A 20538-nucleotide genomic window follows, 5' to 3' on the forward strand; every position below is an offset into this window, starting at 1 on the left:
CTCAAAGAACCTGAGCATCTGATTTGTCAATAATTTTTGTTCTGCAAAATGAGTAAAAATTGTGATGGCGGCTTCCAAAATGTTTAAATCTGTAGCTTGAAAGGCTAACCGTGTGAGATACAGTAAGTGGATTTCTCCAGTCTGTAGTGAAAAGCTGCACTGTGAACCTCGTTTAGGGTTTATGATATGATACTGTTCACCAGGACAGTTTTGGACAGGATGGGATTTTAAAATAGCCTTTAAACCAGAAGAAAGTAATGTAAAAATTAGACTCAGAAATCTAAGATGAAATGCTAATACAGAATCAATGACACTATGCTTAGAACCAAAAATGAGGAAGATATAGAAGGAAAGGTCAGCTAATATAAGATTGACTCTAGGTGTGATTATGCAGCATACTGAGAGAGTTCACTTCACTGGACTGGATTATTAACACTGGCTGTTAAAATTTCAACTTGTTGCAATTGTTTAACAAGGACCTACATGCAATATTCCCCCTTGATTGGCACATTCAAAAGTTATTGTTCATTTATCTTGCTTTGTTTACTCATTTTAATTATGTTAAAAGGATGCAATAGGTATGGACAGATTTATATTGCATCTGATCCTTCTAGGCATTTGCTCTTAATTGAATGAAGTATCTTATAAACTGTCATTCATATCAATGAGAATGCATTACTGAATAATTACATAAATAAAATTCACTAAACTAATGGGTTGTGTATTGTGGCTTCTTCTAAACAAGTTACCTACAGTATTCTTTTCTTAAAACCTACATAATTCTTAAGACCAATTTACTGTATTTACCAAGATTCTAGAACAATATTTGTGTGCAAAATAAAGTATGAGAAAGTTACATTTATGTATTAATATTCCAAAGAAAGGTTACACATGAGATCAGGTTATTGTGATAAAGATATTTTTTCTCATTTTAATACATGATCACCAGAAAAGTGTTAAGAAAGGCAGATTATACATTATTAAAGACTACTGATATAAGCATTACTGTATATTCCTATGACTGTACATTCCCTTCTGATTTATGATATACAACCACATATGTTTCTTTTCTGTCATTCCAATTGATAATTCTTTTTGATAAAGAACATTACAGAAGATAAAAATGCAAAAAGAAACACTGAACCTGCCTTTAACCTAACATACTGAATAAATGACACTGTGCATTATTTTCTTCATAAGAAAAAAATGATGCAACAATACTGTATAGTGTTCAAACAGAACTTTTTTAAACTTTCTACAAAATGGCTAAAAATAGATTTTTGCAAGATAAAAGAAACCATTTCCAAAACTATTACAACTACATCAGTGCAAAGTTCACATGTCCTGATACAAATTAGATACAAACCATCTTATAACTCAGCTATGGGAGTAGAGAGTAATAAGGAAGTCAGGCATGTTTAAACAAATAAAAATCTTTCTTCTTGCTCAGAAACTCAATGTAAGATCCAATTACACTGTTACTTTAAGCAAGTTGGGTCTCAGAAATTCTAAACACTGGAATGTTAGGAAACAGCCTGAGACAATCAAGTTGATGTTTTGGTGTGTTAAGTACCAGTAAATGTCCACTCATGTAAATAAATGCTTTATTATTGTGATTTAAATAGGCAACTTCAATCTACAACAATACATTCAATGGACAACATCAATCAGTTGCAATGTTAAAAGATCTGGCTCAATTCCAACAGGCTGCAAATTATTGGACTGTCAGCCTTTGAAGTTTCAAAGATTTGAAAGATATGAATAAAATAACCCACACAGTCATGTATTTTAAGAATTATAATGATGGTCATCATCTTTGTCAAAGAAACTGGTTCCATATTTAATTTCTAAATCTACTCAACTTGAAAACATTTGTGTGCAATATAGAGAAGGTCAGGGTGTTTCCTACTGTCAGTGCTGAAGCATTCATATTACAAGCACCCACTAATGAAACTAACAAATAAGTAATGCTGCCCTGTTTACTTTTACCAATGTCTTAAAATATACACTTACAATACTGCAAATAAACCTATTTGATTTATACAAAACCCTTTGTGATTTATACAAAAAGATTTTACCTTTCGTATAGGCTCTTTAAAGACTTGGTCAATATTAAAAGACAATCATAACAGGTCAAGACCATATGCAGTACTTTGGGGTTTTTTGTTGGCCACCGATAATTTTATATTATTATTTCTTATCATATTTAATTTATTATCTTATTTCATAGTCACCACAAGTAAATGTTCATTGCTAAGGTGTTTGCTTTGTGAGGTGTTAATAGGACGATTATAGCACAGGTCATTTACTGTAAGTTAACGCTATCAGTTCAGTTTTATTTGACTTTGGTAATAAACGACAAGAGGGCTCTTTGTGAGGTCGAGTGGTACTTGGTAAGGAAAAACATTTTTTTCAAAATTTAAAATACAGTGTTGGTTGAATCATGTGCCCTGTGCCTATTTGAATAGCTATTATTTTTGTTTTTAAAGGCATTTTTTAGTGGTCTGGTTCACACACCAGTGCTCTATCACTGACACACCTGCAGGACTGAGAACACAGACAGCAAATGAAACAGACTGGTGATTTACAGTTGAAGTAAATTTAAAGATTTGACTTCCTGCTGAATGCAGAACAGCCTGCACACAACTAGCTTCACCCCATTCCACATGTAACAAATGGTAACAGAACTACTTGTATATGTTGTGACCTGCATAACAACAAGGTGGAAACTGTATATGGCTCCACAATTGTACAGTCTGAATTTTTCATCTTTATGCAATTGACATTCAGTTAGAAGTTATTCTTCTTTCGCACCCTGTTGATCCATTTCTGTGGTCTTATAAGGCAGATGTGCTTTCAGTGAAGCAGATACCCTACAAGACTGTCCTTGTTTTTCACAAAAGATCATAATCTTTGTACAAAAGCTCAGCATCAACCAAGAAAAAAAACAGACTTGCCCAAAACTAGACAGGACTCACAAATAACAAGGTCTAATGACTTCAGTTGAGTACAAAATTCAGAAATCAATCGCATGGTACAGTATGAGAAAATGAAAAATGGTAGGGGGTTTCCCTGTGTTATGTGTAATGGCTGGTGATTTCAAGCGTAAATGTAGCCATTTGCAGCGTCTCAGGCTGGCCACTGTACCACGAGGAAAATTGTTTTATGGAGAAAAAAGGGGGACTCGGCGAATTGTGAATTTCGAAAGGGGCCACTACACAATTAGTCCAGTTTTCAAGACCTGTTTTCACTGTGCATTATATAGGCATACATACTGTTCTACACTAAGTTTTGACATGGCTGAACAACACTGGGTGGAGTTCCCTTTTGAAAACAGTCCCTGGTGTTTATTTACAAGTTCTGAATTATGATTAGTGATTTAAGGAAAACGCTGTGCTTTTCCTTTTTTGTGGGACGTATATGAAATGAAAGAAGGGGGCGGCATGGTGATGCAGTGGTGAGCATTGCTGCCTCGCAGCCCTAAGGACCTGGAGTGCTGTCTGTGTGGAGTTTGTATGTTCCTCCAGGGCCTCTGGTGTCGTCCCACAGTCCAAAGACATTCTGGTAGGTAAACTGGATTCTAGGAAAACATTTTGGCAATGTGTGTGTCTCTATCTGAGTTTGTGCCTGTACATGTATATGCCCTGCAAAGGACTGGCATCCTCTCCAGGATGTATACTGCCTTGCACCTGTTACTTGTCTGCATTTATTTATTTACTGTGTATTTATTAACACTGGCTTGGAGTGTAATGGACATTTACTGGTACTTAACACAGTAATGGAGATTTAGAGCTTAGCTGCAATGAAAACCAGGAGACACAGTGTTTCTCCGGGAACAGGATTAGGAACCACTCGTCTAAGGAGCAGTGCTGCACACACTCTGAGCCAGAGAATGACCACGATGGACCCAGGGCAAAGACCAGAGCTACTCTTGTTACATAACCTCACAGAAGCCTGTCGGAGGACAGAGGCCTTCCATTGCGTCGCAAGGAAAGGAGACTGGTCAGCTCAAGTCCACCGCTTTCCCCACGGCACACATCTCACAATATTTGATAGAGATACTGACATTGGACCTGGTTTAGGGCAAGTGAATGAATAATTACAAAATAAAATCCAAACACATTTCACAGATTACAGTCAGAACAGACAACTTACCAATGTTTAATATGCAGTTGTATTAATGGTCAAATGTTATGGGCTAGATTTGCCATTTAAAAAGAAAAAAATATTGTAAGTACCGTATATTTGTACAGTATACGACACTGAAGATTGGAACTGTGCAACCTCGACAGAACGTGCTTAGTTTATCGCAGTTTTGTATACAATGTGACTCAAATACAGAAATGGAGGGCAATATGTTGTTGAGTATTCTGTATTTGTGAAGTTTTTTATTAACTCGTCCACTGGACACTAGTTCTGTGCACAGAAGCTTTTTACAGCTTTGGACAGAACCCTTTTAAATATATAAAGATATCATAAGCAAACATTTTCTCCTTCGCATTCGTCTTTTGCATCGCTCATCCAAAACATCTGCACCATTGCAGCCCCCCTTGGCTCTCCCTGCATGGGGGTCCCAGCCTCCTGGTTCAATTGTCAAGGGGCTGTTCCTCAGCTAAACGGGTTAATTCAAATCTCACGGTGACTAAGCACTCACAATAAATACATTCATTCTTGGGTGTTGTTATTCCTTGCAAAATAAGATTGGCAGCAAGTTAGCAGAGCCGCAGTAAAGACCAGCAAAAGAAAAAAGTCAACACAAAAGTTGAAGATTACTGAAATAGCTAAAAGGTATAATGTGTGGTAGGATGTAAAAGAAGAAAAAATATATTTTGAGCAACGAATACTGTAGTTCGTTGACTATTTAAGAAAGGATGCAAAAAACATATCTATGTACAGTACATTAGTTGCATGTTTATCAAAATCAATAAAATTTAAAGGGAAAACATTCCTTTTTGTTGTTTACTACAGACTTATATAATAAAATAATTTTTTTTGTCCCAACAGTGTTACACTACTCATTGTACTGTATTAGTTTGGTGATTTTTTTAAAGTAGCATAAATTTGTTTGGACTTCTACAGAGGAATATTATACTGAGAGAGACGCTCCGTTCAAGGAAAGTGTTTTCCTTTGGATTCGGACTCACAACATTGCAGTTATAATTTCAAAGCCTCTAATTACACCTTACTGCTTCCGAATTGTGATCCAGATTGAAACATAATAACACATCAAGACTGGTGTTAAAAACAGAGCTAATATATTGCTCAGATCACTGCAGAGAAAAAAAAATCAGTGACCATTTTTTTTAAATAAGAGGAAGCTCCAGCTGTAGTTTTTAAATACATGTTCTAAATACATATTTTTAGTATGTCAGTCTGTTTCTATGGTGTCACTCTGGCTTTTAAACAATAGGAACAGCACGCTATTTTTATGTCACAGAATAAAAACTCTTGATGTTCAGTAACATTTTCATATTTAGAAGTGGAAAATTTCTGAATCTCCTTGGCAAATAGTAAACATTTGAATATAAAAATACAATTGACAAATACCAAATCGGTTGACCTCAGAGACCCAAACTAGGTCACACTGGGGAACCCTGCTAGTAAGTATACAAAATTAACAGTAATACCTTTGTGAAAGCTTTTTTTTTTGGTGACTTTATGGCTGAATAAAATAAACCAGAAAACGGAAACAGAATATGTGTCAGAGTCTCCTTTAAAGACAGGCTTAGGTCTTCAAGTTCTCCCTCATGTTTTACTAAGCTCTTGACATGAACAAGGTATTAAATTCACACACTGTGTTTGGAAACATTTGGGATTCTGCCAAGTGATTGTGTTTCCTTTACCTCATGTGTACTTGAAAGCATACAGTATAGCTCTCCCTGGAGCTGTATGTGAACATGTATGGAGAAATTTTAAACATTACATTGACACAAGGCTTTCTGAGAATTTACAGCTCAAATGCATGACATATTTAACTGGTTGTTTATTTCCCTTAGCAACAACACTTCCACATGAAACTGAAACGTTTCCAAAGTAGCAAGAACAAGGTAACAAGAGAATAATAAATAACCAGTAAGTTATCTGGCTAATATGCATTATACAATACAAATAAAACTATGAAGGTGCTTTGCACAAGGGAGACAGGATGAACCAGGTGTAGGAAACCACATTCATAGTGTGCAGGACAGAACAATTATTGTGATGTCACTTCCTGCACTGAAGTCTCCCTTGCAAACAGGCTAGCCTTTAAGCATAGAGGATGTTTCCACTGTTGCTGAACACCAGCTGCTTGGAGTTGGGAGAGGCTTTAGTGGTAGTGATGTCTGGCTGTTGATGAGACACACATGCCCAAGTGACAGTGGAAATGCTGTTCACTGTGTCCTTTCTCATTTTCACACACAGCATAAATTCAAAAATGATGTTCCAGGATGTAAATTCATTAATTAAAGTAAAAGTATAACCATTAATTAGCTAGAGTCCTTTCACATTGCTAAGTTGTTATGCACATTTTGTTAACATAATTCACAGGTACAGTATGCTGTGGTGCATCTTCCCTCCATGTTCCCAGGAGGCCTGTATAAATGCCCCTGATAAACGATGATGCCTCTTAGTGTCAGCAGTCATTATATCATCCACCTTCTCCCTCCTCGTAGATTGCAGTTTGCAAGCTATGATACTTTAAAATTCCACAAAGAGCCTTACTGCCACCTGCTACGCACATATAAACTATTATGCAAGAGCAGTAAATCATACAAAAAGACAGAAGCCTGTCTAACCAAATGCTATTTATTTTTCCCATAGAGTTTTATCTTTACTCAGGCAAAAATGAATTCTCTTTAAAGCATATAAAAAATCTAAACATGCTACTATTGGAGGAAATTCCCCTTATGATATGAAAGCCATGATTGACTTAGGCAGGGCAAATGTCTGCTCAGATATTATCAATCTTTAAACAAACATTTTTGTTCCCCAAGGAAACCTCAGCACTGTTACCACTAGGGTATTATTTCCTTAAAAAGTTTGAGGAAATGTTCAGCAATTTTGCTTCCGAGCCAGTTTTCCCTCTAAGAAGGATGTTATACAGGTTCATGCATGAGAAATTAACTGACACCAAACCTCTTTCCAAAACAAAAGGACTGTCTTGCTTCTTAAAGATGATGATAACAAGAAATCAATCATCATAGAGCAAGTGTGTAAATTACACACTTCCACTTTAAATAATGATAAGAATAATTGCTTTTTACATTTAATATTTACATAATTACATCACTGTAACAATACACAATAAAGAATATTTCAACATAGAGCACAAAATTCTATCAATGCTAGGGATGAGATTTAACGTACAGTATATAGCATGTACGTTATTGATAATCAGCCTGAATTATAAAAGCACTTTTTTGCAATATACTGTAAGTGTAAGTCTTGCAAGGTAAGTCTACATGCCTACTTGTCCCCCTACCCCTAAAAAACAAACCAACCCCAGGTCTTACTAAACAAAGTACCAAATTGTTAGACACAAGAGGATTTTTATTTACAGAAAATATGTAATTTAACTCTGTGTTCAACACATGGATTCTGTATCACTGCAAGAGCATAGTAAATAACCTACCGACCAGCAACTGTTGGCAGATCTCTTTGCCATCACTTAACTAAGGCAATCGGTGCAAATACATACACAACACCGTGTCTTAACTAACTAGTAGGGTGATTTCTGAAAACAAGGGGCACAAAACACAAAACATGGTCATCACACATCTGAGAAATTCACTCTTCTGCAAAAAGATCTAGATCTTACACACATTTTTTTTGGTAAACACTGACCGGAATATCTCCTTCCAAATGTATGAGTAATCTTTCCTGTCCCTTTCAAGGCTGCTTGTTAGCTTCCTAAATTATGTTTGATTTTAAAACTTTAACAGATCCATCCATCCATTTTCTAAACACTTCTTCCCATTCAGGGTGGCTGGGGAGCCTGAGCCTAACCTGGCCAGCAATGGGCACAAGGCAGAGTACACCCGGGACAGGATGCCAGTTCACTGCAGGGCAGACACACACTTGCCCTACAGACCATTTTCCCAGAAGCTAACGTACTGTACCTATCAATATGTTATTGGAATGTGGGAGGAAACCCCCCTGAACATGAGGAGAACATACAAACCCCACACAGAAAGCACCCCAGGTCAGAAACTGAACCAGGGCCCCAGCTCAGCGAGGCAGCAATGCTCACCACTGCATCACTTTCATGCCTGACTATAACAAATGTAGATACAGTAAATAATCATTTTGGTCTGTAAGAAGTTGAAAAACTGTAATTGAAATCTTGTAGCTGAGTGTTTTGGATATATGAGAATTGTCTAGGTACTTTTTAAACATTGCCTTTGTAAATTATAATAAAACAATTAAAAAGTATAGAATGTTCCTCGTTACTAATTAAGGTCACTTTGACATTGTTTAAGAGAGTATGACTCCTATCTTTAAAAAGGAGGGCCCCATTGTTAATTTGAACTGCTGAAGGCTTGTAAAGTCTAAATGCCCATTGTTCCAATGCACTTATTGCCATGAACATTATGAAAGCACCTGAATGGAAAATAATGTTGGGGGCTGTTTCACCTTGCTGAAGATTTGAGTAAATCACTCACTTTTTGATGCAGCTCACTGGCTCACTGAATCCACACCCAAAACACTTTAAATTGTTACATCAGTGTTAACGCCCCGGTGACTTGGACAAATTTCCCCCTGGCCTCCTAATAATCCCCATCTATGAACTGGCTTCATTACTCAGTGTCCCCATTACCGGTAAAGTGCTTTATATTTACAGAAAAGTGATATATATATAGAATATATTCTTCTTCTTATTATTATTAAATTGCAGTTATGGAATCTGTCTGCCTTTATTTACACAAAGAGATACAGTCCCAAAGACATCTACTGTACAAAGAAAAACGTATTCCAACAAGAACATCGATCCCCACCACTTCAATGAGCTGAACCTTACCACTGTTCTTATACCAAACTACTACTAACAAACCTACTTCTCAGTGATGCACCTTTAAATTAAAAAAAAAACATCTGAAAATGTGTTAATGCTGACTGTAAGCCTACAATACCATTGCAGCCTTGTGTACTATACACACCACTATCTTTGAGGATATTTTTGGCTTTATGCAGTAGCAGGCCCATGGTTGCTGCAGCCCTTTCAAGAGACAACCGGCCACAATACCGATAAATTAAAATATATGGTTTTCACATTTAGTTAAATTCCAAATATTAATTCGAATTTAGTTTTTCTAGCCTGATCTGTGATTGGAGTACTTACTGTAGAAATCATCTCACATGGATGAGCACAGAAACAAACAATCCACGATTTATCTTATGCTCTATGACAACTTGTAAGATAAAGAACTGAATTACCAACTATGAATCAGGCCAGTTTTCCAAGAAATACTAGGAATTGTGACGAGAAAGAAAAACTGACAGTCATGAAATCTTAAAATATAAAGTCAAGGTGTCAAAACACTTCTCAGAAGGCACCAAAATGTCTGGAAACCACTTCTTTTTTCTGTCTTAATAAAGAACTGTTACCTCATTACAAAGGGAAAGAAAAGAAAAACTGCAGAGTGCCATTTTAGACTTAGTGTGTATCTTTCAACAACAACACCAGATTGTTCTGTCTCACGTCAAATATGTGATATTTATTATATAAAATGTGGCAGAAGCTGCAATTAAATGCTTACAACATTAATTAAAAGCTAAAAGCACTCCCCCTGTTTCTCTCACTTTATGTTTCTCTCACTGTAAAATTTATTAAGCATTCCCCCAAAAGGAGCATTTATGGACATTTTTAATAGAAAGTTACAATACTGGACATTACTACAGTTATTAAAAAGTGGTCAAAAAAGCCCACAAAATCTGTGCAAACACATATTTATTCTCTCAAATTTCATTTGAGACCAAAGAGAAATGCTCAACGTTTTTAAAAAAATAATAATTGTAGGAACCCAAATAAACTGTCACATCAGAAAGAACAATAAAAAGCCTCAAAGAAAATAGACCTCATAGTTTCTAAACAAAGCTGTTCAAGAGACGATGAAACCACTGACAGAGCTGGACTTTAGATTGAGAAATGCTGGAGCTGAGACGTCACTGTATTTTTAGATGAGAGACAGGAAACAGGCAGGGAGTTATGGTCAGATTATCATGGTAACCCTTCTGCAATTGATGTGCTGTATTTCCTCCTCTGAGCTGGGCCATTTGTGCAAGAACTCTGACATGTCAGGGGAAGACTGCTGATTCAGATAGTGAGCAGGGTCTTACTACATACAGTAGATAACATGCTGTTTAATGTCCAATAAAATAAAAGCTTATGTAGATAACCACCTGAGAGCTAACACCATCATCAACACGTTTTGTCTCTTTTCAAATGCTAATCCCTATTCTTAATGGCATTTTAGCAAGCATTTTCAAGGAACAATGACAGATGACATTCAACTTGTTTGGACATTTTAATGTATGTTTTAAACAAATGGGCACACCTCACAAATGTCACAACGGCACAGTTCTTCTTGCAAAAAGGAAATTCTCCATTTGACACACATTAGCTGTTTAGGACCTTGCAAATCATCAAACTCAGCATTTATAAACTTGGCACTACAGAGGGTGATTGGTACCTCCACTCTTAAACTGTCTGGTTTTGATTTATGTGGCTTATAGTTAAATAAAATGGACACAGAACCAAATTGTAAGGTTTTACTGCTATCTGCATTAATGTAATACTGTATGTGCAGTAAGTGCGTCACAAATTGTGCTGATTGTTTAAGACATCCTCTTATGTCTTATACTATGTTCAAAACACACAAAGTCAAAGCTAAAACTCAAAACATTACTGCAGCCCCACGGCAGAGGACAACCAGCTCAGTCTGAAAATGATAATCCTGCCAAACCAACAAATTAAGACTTGTTCGACGAACGACCCCTGCTACTACAACACATAAAGTAGTATGACATGAAGCGTCTGTACAAAAAGATTTAGACAAAACAAGATACAGGTAGATAAGGTAAATTATTTATTTAAATTGTAGCGAGAATTCAAAGTAGTTGCCCAATATGCAAACTGAGATGGTATATTGATATAGAATACATTGTATATGTAGGCATTGCTTCCATACTTCAGCAAGGTATTCAGCAGCACAAACTAAAAACAGGATTCATTCTTTATCTTATCTGTGGAAGTGATGCTTATGAAAGTACTGAACTAGTGTTAAACTATCAGACAGCACAAACATTTATTATACAATACTATCGTATAGAAAAGTCAATGTGGTTTAGAAAAGATACCAAGCTAAAAGTGTTGAAAACCATCTCTGGGCATCTGTCGCTACATTCTGTTTTTAATCCGCAATGCGTGTCTAAAACACATGACCACCTGTTTTCTTGCATTTCCTGTGAAGTATGTGGGTTTTGCATTAGGAGTTCTAAGCTACTCTCCATTGTTGAAAGGCAAATAATAAGCTACATACTAAAAATTTTACAGAAATATAATACATGACATATTTAAAAACAACTTTGCTGATAAAGTCCACAATATATTTTTAATAAAAGTATCATTCTGCATGCTTGTAAATAATTCATGATGGCATGAATAAAAAACAACCAAAATCCTGAAAGCTATGGTATCTTTCCTTAAATACACAACAAGTATGACACAAAAATTATACTATTTGTGTTTTAGTTTAGCCAGCATTTATTAAAGTACATCTCTAACATTAATTTACCCCATAAAAGTAAAACAATAAAACGTGAACTTAAAAATTAACAAAAGAAGAGTTTCTAAAATATTAACATTGCCCAGAATTCGCTATATTTTGTTGTTTTAAAAAAAAAATCATACGTTGTTTGTTCCATAGAGAAACCCATGATATTAAAAATCTGAAGCACTTTGCACAGTCATAGAAATACAATCTTATTCTGGTAACATATCTAGAAACATACGTGTTGGGAGGCACACACATCGACACCTACAAATGGTTTCAAGACAGCCCTCTACTTCAGTGCTGATTCACGGACTGTACATTAAGTCAGATAAAACACACGCTGCTCCTAGAAGACGTTTATTGCATTTTACTTGGGTTTAGAAACTGTTGCGTTATTAAAAAACGGTAAAAGAATGTACTTTACACGTACAGTGCTTTAAAGATATGGAGCATAATATTTCCATGAAAGATGACAATGATTATGGAGATGATGCAAATACTGTCTTTATTAATAGACTGTAAAAACCAACGGGAAAACAAACAGCTGAACCGAAGTAACGTTTTTTAAAAACTGTATCAAATAGAACTCTTACCACCTTAATTTCAGGTACTATTATTGAAAGAAAATATATATTTTTTTAAATGTCAAGAATTGAGTACAGAATGGTGTTACCACCAAACTAAGTATATTAGTAAATGTTTAGGACTATAACAAAATAATTGACTTACTTTTGTAAATTATAGATCCTTGTTCTGTCCAGTAATTGGCGCCTTTAAATTGTCGCAGATCAACTATTTTTCGAATTTCACGCGTACTGTTTACACATTTATTCTTCTGAAAAATGAAGTCCAGTTTTAATTTCTGCTGTTAACATCCAGCCCACAGAATGAGGAACTTGGTTTTCAGAAATGGTTTGGGAGTTTTTAGTGCAACTTCCTGGTACAATGTTCAGTATGTTTAGCATTTATTTGCATAATACCACTGCGCTCTTCAAATGTCCGGTCTCTGGAGACCTTTATGTTATCTTGAACACAAGCAAAATTTCTGGGGAAAGGAAGAATACTGGAGTTGCAAGTGCCAACCATTAAAAAAGCATTTCAGGAATTAATGCACTTTTTTTTTTAGAGGAGCAAGTTATTAATACTATTTGTAAAAGGATTGTGTGACCGATTACAAAGCGTTCCTCTCTGAAAGTAACGAAATAGTTTTTTTAATGCTACAACAAATCCACGAATTTGACTTCTACAAAATCAGACAAAAACTCATTTTTTTTCTCCCAGTGGCGCATATCTGTAGTGATATAATATTGATACCGCATTGAGAGGTTTTAGAATATGAGATAATTACAATAGGTTACAGCCAAGTAAACTTTGTATGGATTGTAAAATGGATGGAAATTTAAATACCTATTATAAATTATATAAATTAGGAAACACGTGTTATGCTTTTATGTCCAAAATTCAAAGAAAACCTTAGAGATAAAGGATAATTTTTTATAAAAATACCTATTAATTTATTTTTTCGGAATGCTGCAGCAAACTGTTATTTGCTTTTCTGCAAATTTATATTAGGTATAAGTAAGCTGAACAATCGATATAATAAATAGAGTAAACAAAAGCGCCAATCGGAAAACGTACTCATAATGGCCAAAGGCCATAAAAGCAACTACTGTATATGTTCTTCTCTTACAAAACCCTTACGAAGACGAGAGGTCAGCTGGTCTGCTCAGATTTATTGCCACACAACTCAAGAATCTGGTAATTAACGAAGTGAGTAACAAAACTCGAACCGCCTGTTTTGCTTTGTTACTTTATTAAAAACGTTGAAGTCGCTCTATGTAATATGACAGTCTCCTGGAGTGAGAGCGAAGGCGATGGAGTTATAATTCTAAAAATAAATTAACAGACACTGTATGGAACAAACAAGCAACAACGTTTTTAAATATTGATTTATCTGTTACCATCCATAACAGGCACCTTTTTTTTTCTGCTGTAACAGAAGCTGTTGAATCACCAGCATATGCGTGTGTCCAGTACCACACATTTCAAAATCACTCAGAAATGTATCTAGTAATCTCATTTACTGCATCTCTTGCTTCTCTTACATCGGTGAGACAAGAAGAAAACTTGCTAACCGTTTCAGGGAGCACATCAGAGTTGTAAGGATGAAAAATCTCTCCACCCAAATAGTTCTCCATTTCACCTGTCCTGGCCATGATTTCACTGACCGTTTTGTCTGCATCCTTTTACAGGGGTTTCAATACTACTGCTTCAGAAAAAAAACAAGATTATCCTTAAATTTGGATGTCTTCCTACCCCTTTTAATGATAGACTGATTTCTTTTTGAGCCATATCCATTCCGATTTTGTCACCTCTCCCCCGGATCTCTGTTTGTTTGGACACTTTTCCTCACCTGCTCTGTGCATGTTTTAATTTGCTCCTTCCTTTTGTTCTCCTGTTCTTTATATCCTTTCTACCTGTCTTCTCTCTTTCTCACACTAGAAGACAGCTCTACAGTCAGAATCCTCTCTTCTATTTAAGAATGGAACTAACCTTTACTTGTAACTTTAATTATTAATTTCAGTGAAAAATCCTACTGGATAACCTACTGTATGTAGCAGCTGAGGGATTTTTAGCCTCTTGTAGATAGCTATGTGTTAATCACTTGGGTTCACAGTCTCTTTAACGCAGTGGCTTTCTCATGAGTCAGGCTCTTGATGTGGCTTACAGGGGGTTCTATGACTGCTTAGACCCTGATCAATCAGTGACAGAAGTGGCAGCCGATGATTCTTCTAGCACATCACTTGTAGGAGGAGCCTTCTTCCTGACCTCTTCCTCTTCCTAAGAGACCTCAGATGTTGTCTGTTCCAGCAGAAGATGTACTTTACTGGATAGAATAAGTTCTTGGAGTGTTACTCTGGCCCAGTGTAGAAGCTATGATTGGCCATGCATGCTCTCTATCCAATTTCACAGCCACTTCTTCTCTGGGCTGTGCTGACAAGTCTTTAGCAGAAGGCACTGCTTGTAGAAGTGCCTGGGTTGTAGAATTCAGCTTCTTTCATTCACCTGCCCATGCTTCCCTGAGGCTAGGACGTTTTGGACACAGATGTCCTTGCCATGTATGAACACTTGCCTTGGACTCTCTGCCAAACATGAGCTCTGCTGCTTGTTGCAAAACAGGATATGTAGTTATTCCTATCCGACACCTTACAATAATTCTTTTGTTGCTTGTTCCATACAATTAAACTCAACATACAAGCTCAACTGCGACCAGATATCTTCTGCTGATATGCATGAGCAGATTTCCCAAACTGTGCCATTGATCAAACAACTTACTGTGTTCTAAACAAAGGCAGTGAGGGGTTCAAAAGACACAAATATCTGAAAAACACCACCTGCGATCAGCTGATTGATCAGCAGTTACCAGGTCAAAGTCATCCGTGCAATGTTATCAGTAGCACATTGTCTAGCCTTATTGCGCATCTTGCATTCTTGTATTTGTTGTTGATCAGATTGATGAAGGTCTGTTTCAATAAAACTAGTGTTTATAACAGATATAACATGATATAAATGAACAGGTAAAAGCAGAAAGAAGAAACATGATGTTTTGGCTGTGGAGCCTTCTTTAGGTGTGAAGGCTCCACAGCTGAAAAGTTGTGCATCTTCTTTCTGCTTTTCAGCATAGAAAAGAAGAAAGACATCAATGCACTTATGTTGTAATGTTAGTGAACTGTTGCAAATCTCATTTACATATGAGCAACAATTTCCATTACAAGTGCGGACTTCCTAATTCTGGATGGACGTATTGCAAATTACAAAACGAAAGTTATAAATAAGACTGTTACAGTATGTGGCTGTCAGAAAATAAAGCCTGTTTTGCCAGGCAGGCAAATTGTTTAGAAATGGAACCATCTATATCCAGCTGGACATGGGGGTCTAGTTCTCTCCTTCATGAAAACCATTCATGGATTTTCCATTCCTAAGCACAGAACATAACTGCATTAGCAACTATTCATCACACCACAGTGTGACACGTGCCAGCCCACCAGAGTATGTTTATGTGGTTTATCTCTTCTGGGATCCTATCTTATCTTTTAAACATCGGTCTCTTGCAGTCTTCCTAATTCCTCCTGCTCTTCCCTGCTCTTCTTTTCTTCATTGGGTACGTTCAGCTGCACTCACTAACTCTAACCACTCCACCTCCATGGCACCTGCAACCAGAAATCTGATAAATAGTAAATGCCTCCACTGACAGCCTATGCCATGGTGAAGAGAAAGTAAAGATTTTGATGAAGTTTTCCCTGACTAGAGTGAAAAACAGCTGGGAATGAGGAGGAAACAGGCTGCCTACACTATGCCCTGTACTGGTCTGAAAACAATGCACACAGAGATTGGGTGGAAAGTGGATCTGGAAGACAGACGGGGGTTAGACATTCATCGACAAACTAACGTTTGAGGAAAACACGGATGCTGTATGTAAGAAGAACCAATGGCATTTGCTTTTCCTGACTTAACTCCGCTCTTTTAACGTGTTGTACTACAGCAATGACATTATTCTACAGAATGTTTACTAAATGTGTTGTCACCTTCACTGTAGCGACCTGGTTTGGTAACCTGGATACACACGTTAAAAACAGAGTTAAAAAGCAGGAAGGTGGAGGCAGCTAGCAAAGCCAATGGTGTACAACATCTACAGATGGCAGACGTCTACACCAAGCAAGTTATGCGGTGGCACAGAGCTGACAGTCAAAGCCCAGTGATAGGACACTGACACACTGAAATTGTATTTCTTTGCTGTAAGGCAGGGTTTATAATACCTGTCAAATCCAGAATAAACAACATCAATGGCAGTAGAATAGTCATTGTAATATGCAGGCTTGATGCTCCTGAAAAAGGTGCTTAAATCTTTAAAGGCTGATTTGAAACGGTAAGATTATAAATAACAAAGCTGGCAACATCGAAGCACAATGTTGAAAAATCAATGCACGCGAACTACATCCACACAAAGCATCCACTTTGTAGCACGTGGCTTCTGTCCTATATGTCCATGACTGTGAATGGCGTACAGCTCTGGTGGACTGCCAAACAACATGAAGATATTACACACACAGCCTGTGCTAACACAAAGTTTCTCATGTTCCTCCACTGTGCCATCTCTCCTGCTTTAAGTAGAAAACTTACAGCGGTGATGAGATCCTTAAAATAAAACCAATTAAAAAGAATCCAATAGTTTATTCTAAAGACACTTCTGTTATTGAATATGTAAGATTTTTTATCAAATGGAAAAAAAAACTAAAAAATGAAATAGTCCTTTTTTAAAACATGGAATAACGTGTTGGCTATTTCTGGTGCTACATCTATACACACCCCAAAAAATAACTTTTTTTCTTCCATCTCTTTGATCCATTTCAAAAAGACTTGTGAAAAAGCTGGTCTTTGCTAACTTAGTGCTTTTTCCAAAGTCACAAAAACTCACATCCTTAAATTGTACAATGAAAACGTTTTGCGTAGCAACAAATCTAGCTGTTAACATCTGACAACTGAAATATGCTCCACCAGTGAACAAACTACTAGTATTAAGAAAATCTACAAAAATAGTTATGGAATATAATGTTTTAATAGGAACTTTGATCGATATGCCTCAAAAAATATATAACACTGCCAACAGTATAATTCAAGCTTTGTTACCATATACTGTACATGAATATGGGTTCAAAAATCCAATAATCTTTAAAATAATAAAAAAAACAATAATGGGATATAGCATGAGCATTACTGATTCACTTTTATAGAAAAGGTACTTTACACAACAAATACATGATAGTTTCAATATTAAACGCTTCTGAAGCACTTAACAGAACAGGTTTAATATTCACAATTCATCAAGAACACTGGTAACATTTCTCAAAATACTTGTAGGCATCTTCTGAAAAATGTATGTAAAATTAAGTCTTAATATATGACAGTTGTCAAGAAAACAGGCTATTGTAAAGTAATAAACACATTAATAATTAACAGTGCATGTATGCACTTAACCTACGTAGAATAATCAGCTGACACTTCACAGTCAGATCTGATCAAATTGCCAAAGTAAGCAGTGATGGTTTTTAACTTGTTGTTGAGAAAATTCTGCTCCACTTCCACTTTTCCACCAGGTCCTGCTAATGAAGCTATCTGTAAGAGAACAGAAATTGAATTTAATCCCACTGAAAGTTTCACTTTCATTATCATTCATTTCCTCAAATGTGAGTTATTTCTTTTACTTCACATCTTTTCTCATATTGGGCTCATCAACCAATCTGATGCATCTCTTCAGAGAGAAAAAAAAAGGATCTCAGTGATTCTGCTGAAAGCTTTTTCGCACAAAGTCGTGAAACTAAAAGCAAATGTTGAACATCTGAGTAAGGCTTGCATCTGAAACATTTTTTTTCTGTTGTCCAGCATAGCATTAACCTCTGCTTGTTCCTGTGCAGTACATGCAGTGCCCCACTTGAGCCTTAATTTTTAAAACTGCAACTTATGTTAGGGATAATCAGCTGAAGCAGAAATAAAGACAACCCCTACATGACAGTAATCCCTTATGCAAACACTATGCAACACAACTTTCGAAACCCCCTTAAGTAAAGTTCAAGTGCATTTCAGAATCACAGAGGCTCTCTGCGCCAGAGCTCATCCTGTTTCTGGTAGGATTAAGACTAGAGAGCACGTGACTTCCTCTAGGGATGGGACGCTGGTCCATCTCAGGGATGACCCCCAGCAGTGCAGGTCCCTATACAGTATATACTGCTGGGTGGACTGGAGCAACTGTGGATAAAGTATCTTACTTAAGGGTTAGATAGCTAGGACTTGAATCCACATCCTGTCAGTCATCCGGCAATTAAAGGCACACCCACTACACTATGGCACCACCCTTACACAGTGAGTGTAAGGAATATTCAGAAGGTTTTGCCGCTCGGGTATTTAAAGATTTATTTGTGTTTTAAACCAGAGATCCTCAACTACAGATCTCTTCTGTTGGCTTCTTCAACCATTCCTGAATGTCAGGATCCAAGGAATTCTTGAAACTGTAACATGTAGAAAAGACGTCAGATGTCAAAACAAATGTGGTACTTGGGGCTGAAGTTAATAATTAATCTGCTTAAGAGGTACCTCACTGGTGAGGTAGCTTGTGAACCATACAGTAGGTCAACATAACACAGAATTATGTGTTACAGCATAATTTATGGATGATTTTACAAAGGTGGTCCAGGAAGTCAGCATAACATTAACCAGTGATTGTAGTTTTTTCCCTGTGGCTCATAATTGCATAGCACTGTGCTCCTTTTTTGAAGGCCACAGCCTTCTGGCTATCTGAGGCTGTGGTGTGGAACACATCAGATTGGGAATGGAAATTCTAGGTGCTAGCCAGCAGCTATACTGTATTACCCTGCAACTCAAAATGAGTAACCCTCTGAAGCTCAGCAGGTGTGAGCCTGGTCAGTACCTGGATGGGAGACCTCCTGGGAAAAACTAAGATTGCTGCTGAAAGTGGTGTTAGTGGGGCCAGTAGGGGGCAGTCTGTGTGGCTCCTAATGCCCCAGTACAGTGATGGGGACGCTATACTGTAAAAAGGCATTGTCCTTTGGAGGAGAAATAAAACTGAATGAGATGAGAGGGCCTGACTCTCTGTGGTAGTTAAAAATGTTCTTTTCAAGAAGAGGAGTGGTGTTAACTCTGGTGTCCTGGCTAAATTTCCACCTGGCCTTTATCAATCATTGCCTCCTAATAATCCTCATAATCCTCTTTAAATTGGTTTCATTACTTTGTTCTCCTCCCCACTGATGATGCAAACACTTGAATTGCAAGTACAGAATACAGTATGTGCTGTTTTCAGTAATGTGTATGAACCGTACAATAGCCATTATGTTTTAAGTATGTGACTTGCACAACTGTGAACTCAAACCCCTCTTACTTCCCAGCACAACTGCTCAATATAATTTTTTATAAAAAGAAATATACATTTCTGAGATATTTATGAGATGTGGGGATTTTTTGAAAGCCTGTTGTCAAAGTAGGATTTTGTAACATGTGCATTGCGTTTATTATAAGATAGGTCAAAAGAACACATCTGTGCAAAGTTTGCAACCAAATGTGCAAGTCACCTTTTAGTTTAAGCTTAACTTACAGCATACTGTATATAGAGTACATGTTTCTCTTACTAAGTTGTTTTATGCCCTCAAGAAAAGAACAAATTATTCAAACTTACTTGTAAAAATATCCCAAGATCCCACTGAATTTCAGTGGAACATGATATAGCATTAGAACTAGCTGAACTGGCTATGTATATTTTATGCATATTTTTGACTGTTTTGACTGAAGTCATTCTGGTGGGGAAGTGTGATTTCATAGCAATTTGGACTTGGTTTTGCACATCTGACATACTGTACTTATAAACAAGCTTAAATAGCAGTAATCCTCTTATACAGTACATAACTAAGTTAACAACATAGACCGTCACTAATGAAAGGAACAGTATATTTGTGCCGTAATCACATTGTGCATGCATTCATAATGTTTTCCTTATCTACTGAAAACTAAATGCAATATTTTCAGCCCATAATTATACTTTTAACTTCCTCTTTTCTCATTAACAGACATTTTATCATGGAAATATTTAACAAGATGTGTGATCAACCCTGAAACCATAGTATATTTCAAGAAAAAAATGTTTCCCACAAGACATTTTGTAAATTACATACAGTAGCTTTAAACTTGAATTTTTTTGTGCAAATTCCATTATCAGTTG

The 20538-nt window shown here is 36.6% G+C and overlaps 2 protein-coding genes across 3 annotated transcripts in view; both read right to left on the reverse strand.

Moving 5' to 3' along the window:
* The window catches only part of lyn (LYN proto-oncogene, Src family tyrosine kinase), a 34038-nt gene extending 21396 nt beyond the window's left edge, over positions 1-12642 (reverse strand). Inside the window, exon 1 of one of the 2 annotated variants that reach the window (XM_088642423.1) lies at positions 12483-12642. The gene's annotated coding sequence lies outside the window, so the exon portion shown is untranslated. The remainder of the gene's footprint in view (positions 1-12482) is intronic. The other variant, XM_088642422.1, reaches the window with a different exon arrangement.
* The window catches only part of tgs1 (trimethylguanosine synthase 1), a 49614-nt gene continuing 41564 nt past the window's right edge, over positions 12489-20538 (reverse strand). Inside the window, exon 14 of the mRNA XM_088642427.1 lies at positions 12489-17927. Within this exon, the coding sequence (XP_088498553.1) occupies positions 17790-17927 (138 nt within the window). The 3' untranslated portion in view covers positions 12489-17789. The remainder of the gene's footprint in view (positions 17928-20538) is intronic.

This window comes from Lepisosteus platostomus, chromosome 8 (genome assembly GCF_059453375.1).
Source record: "Lepisosteus platostomus isolate fLepPlt1 chromosome 8, fLepPlt1.hap1, whole genome shotgun sequence".
Lineage (NCBI taxonomy): Eukaryota > Metazoa > Chordata > Actinopteri > Semionotiformes > Lepisosteidae > Lepisosteus > Lepisosteus platostomus.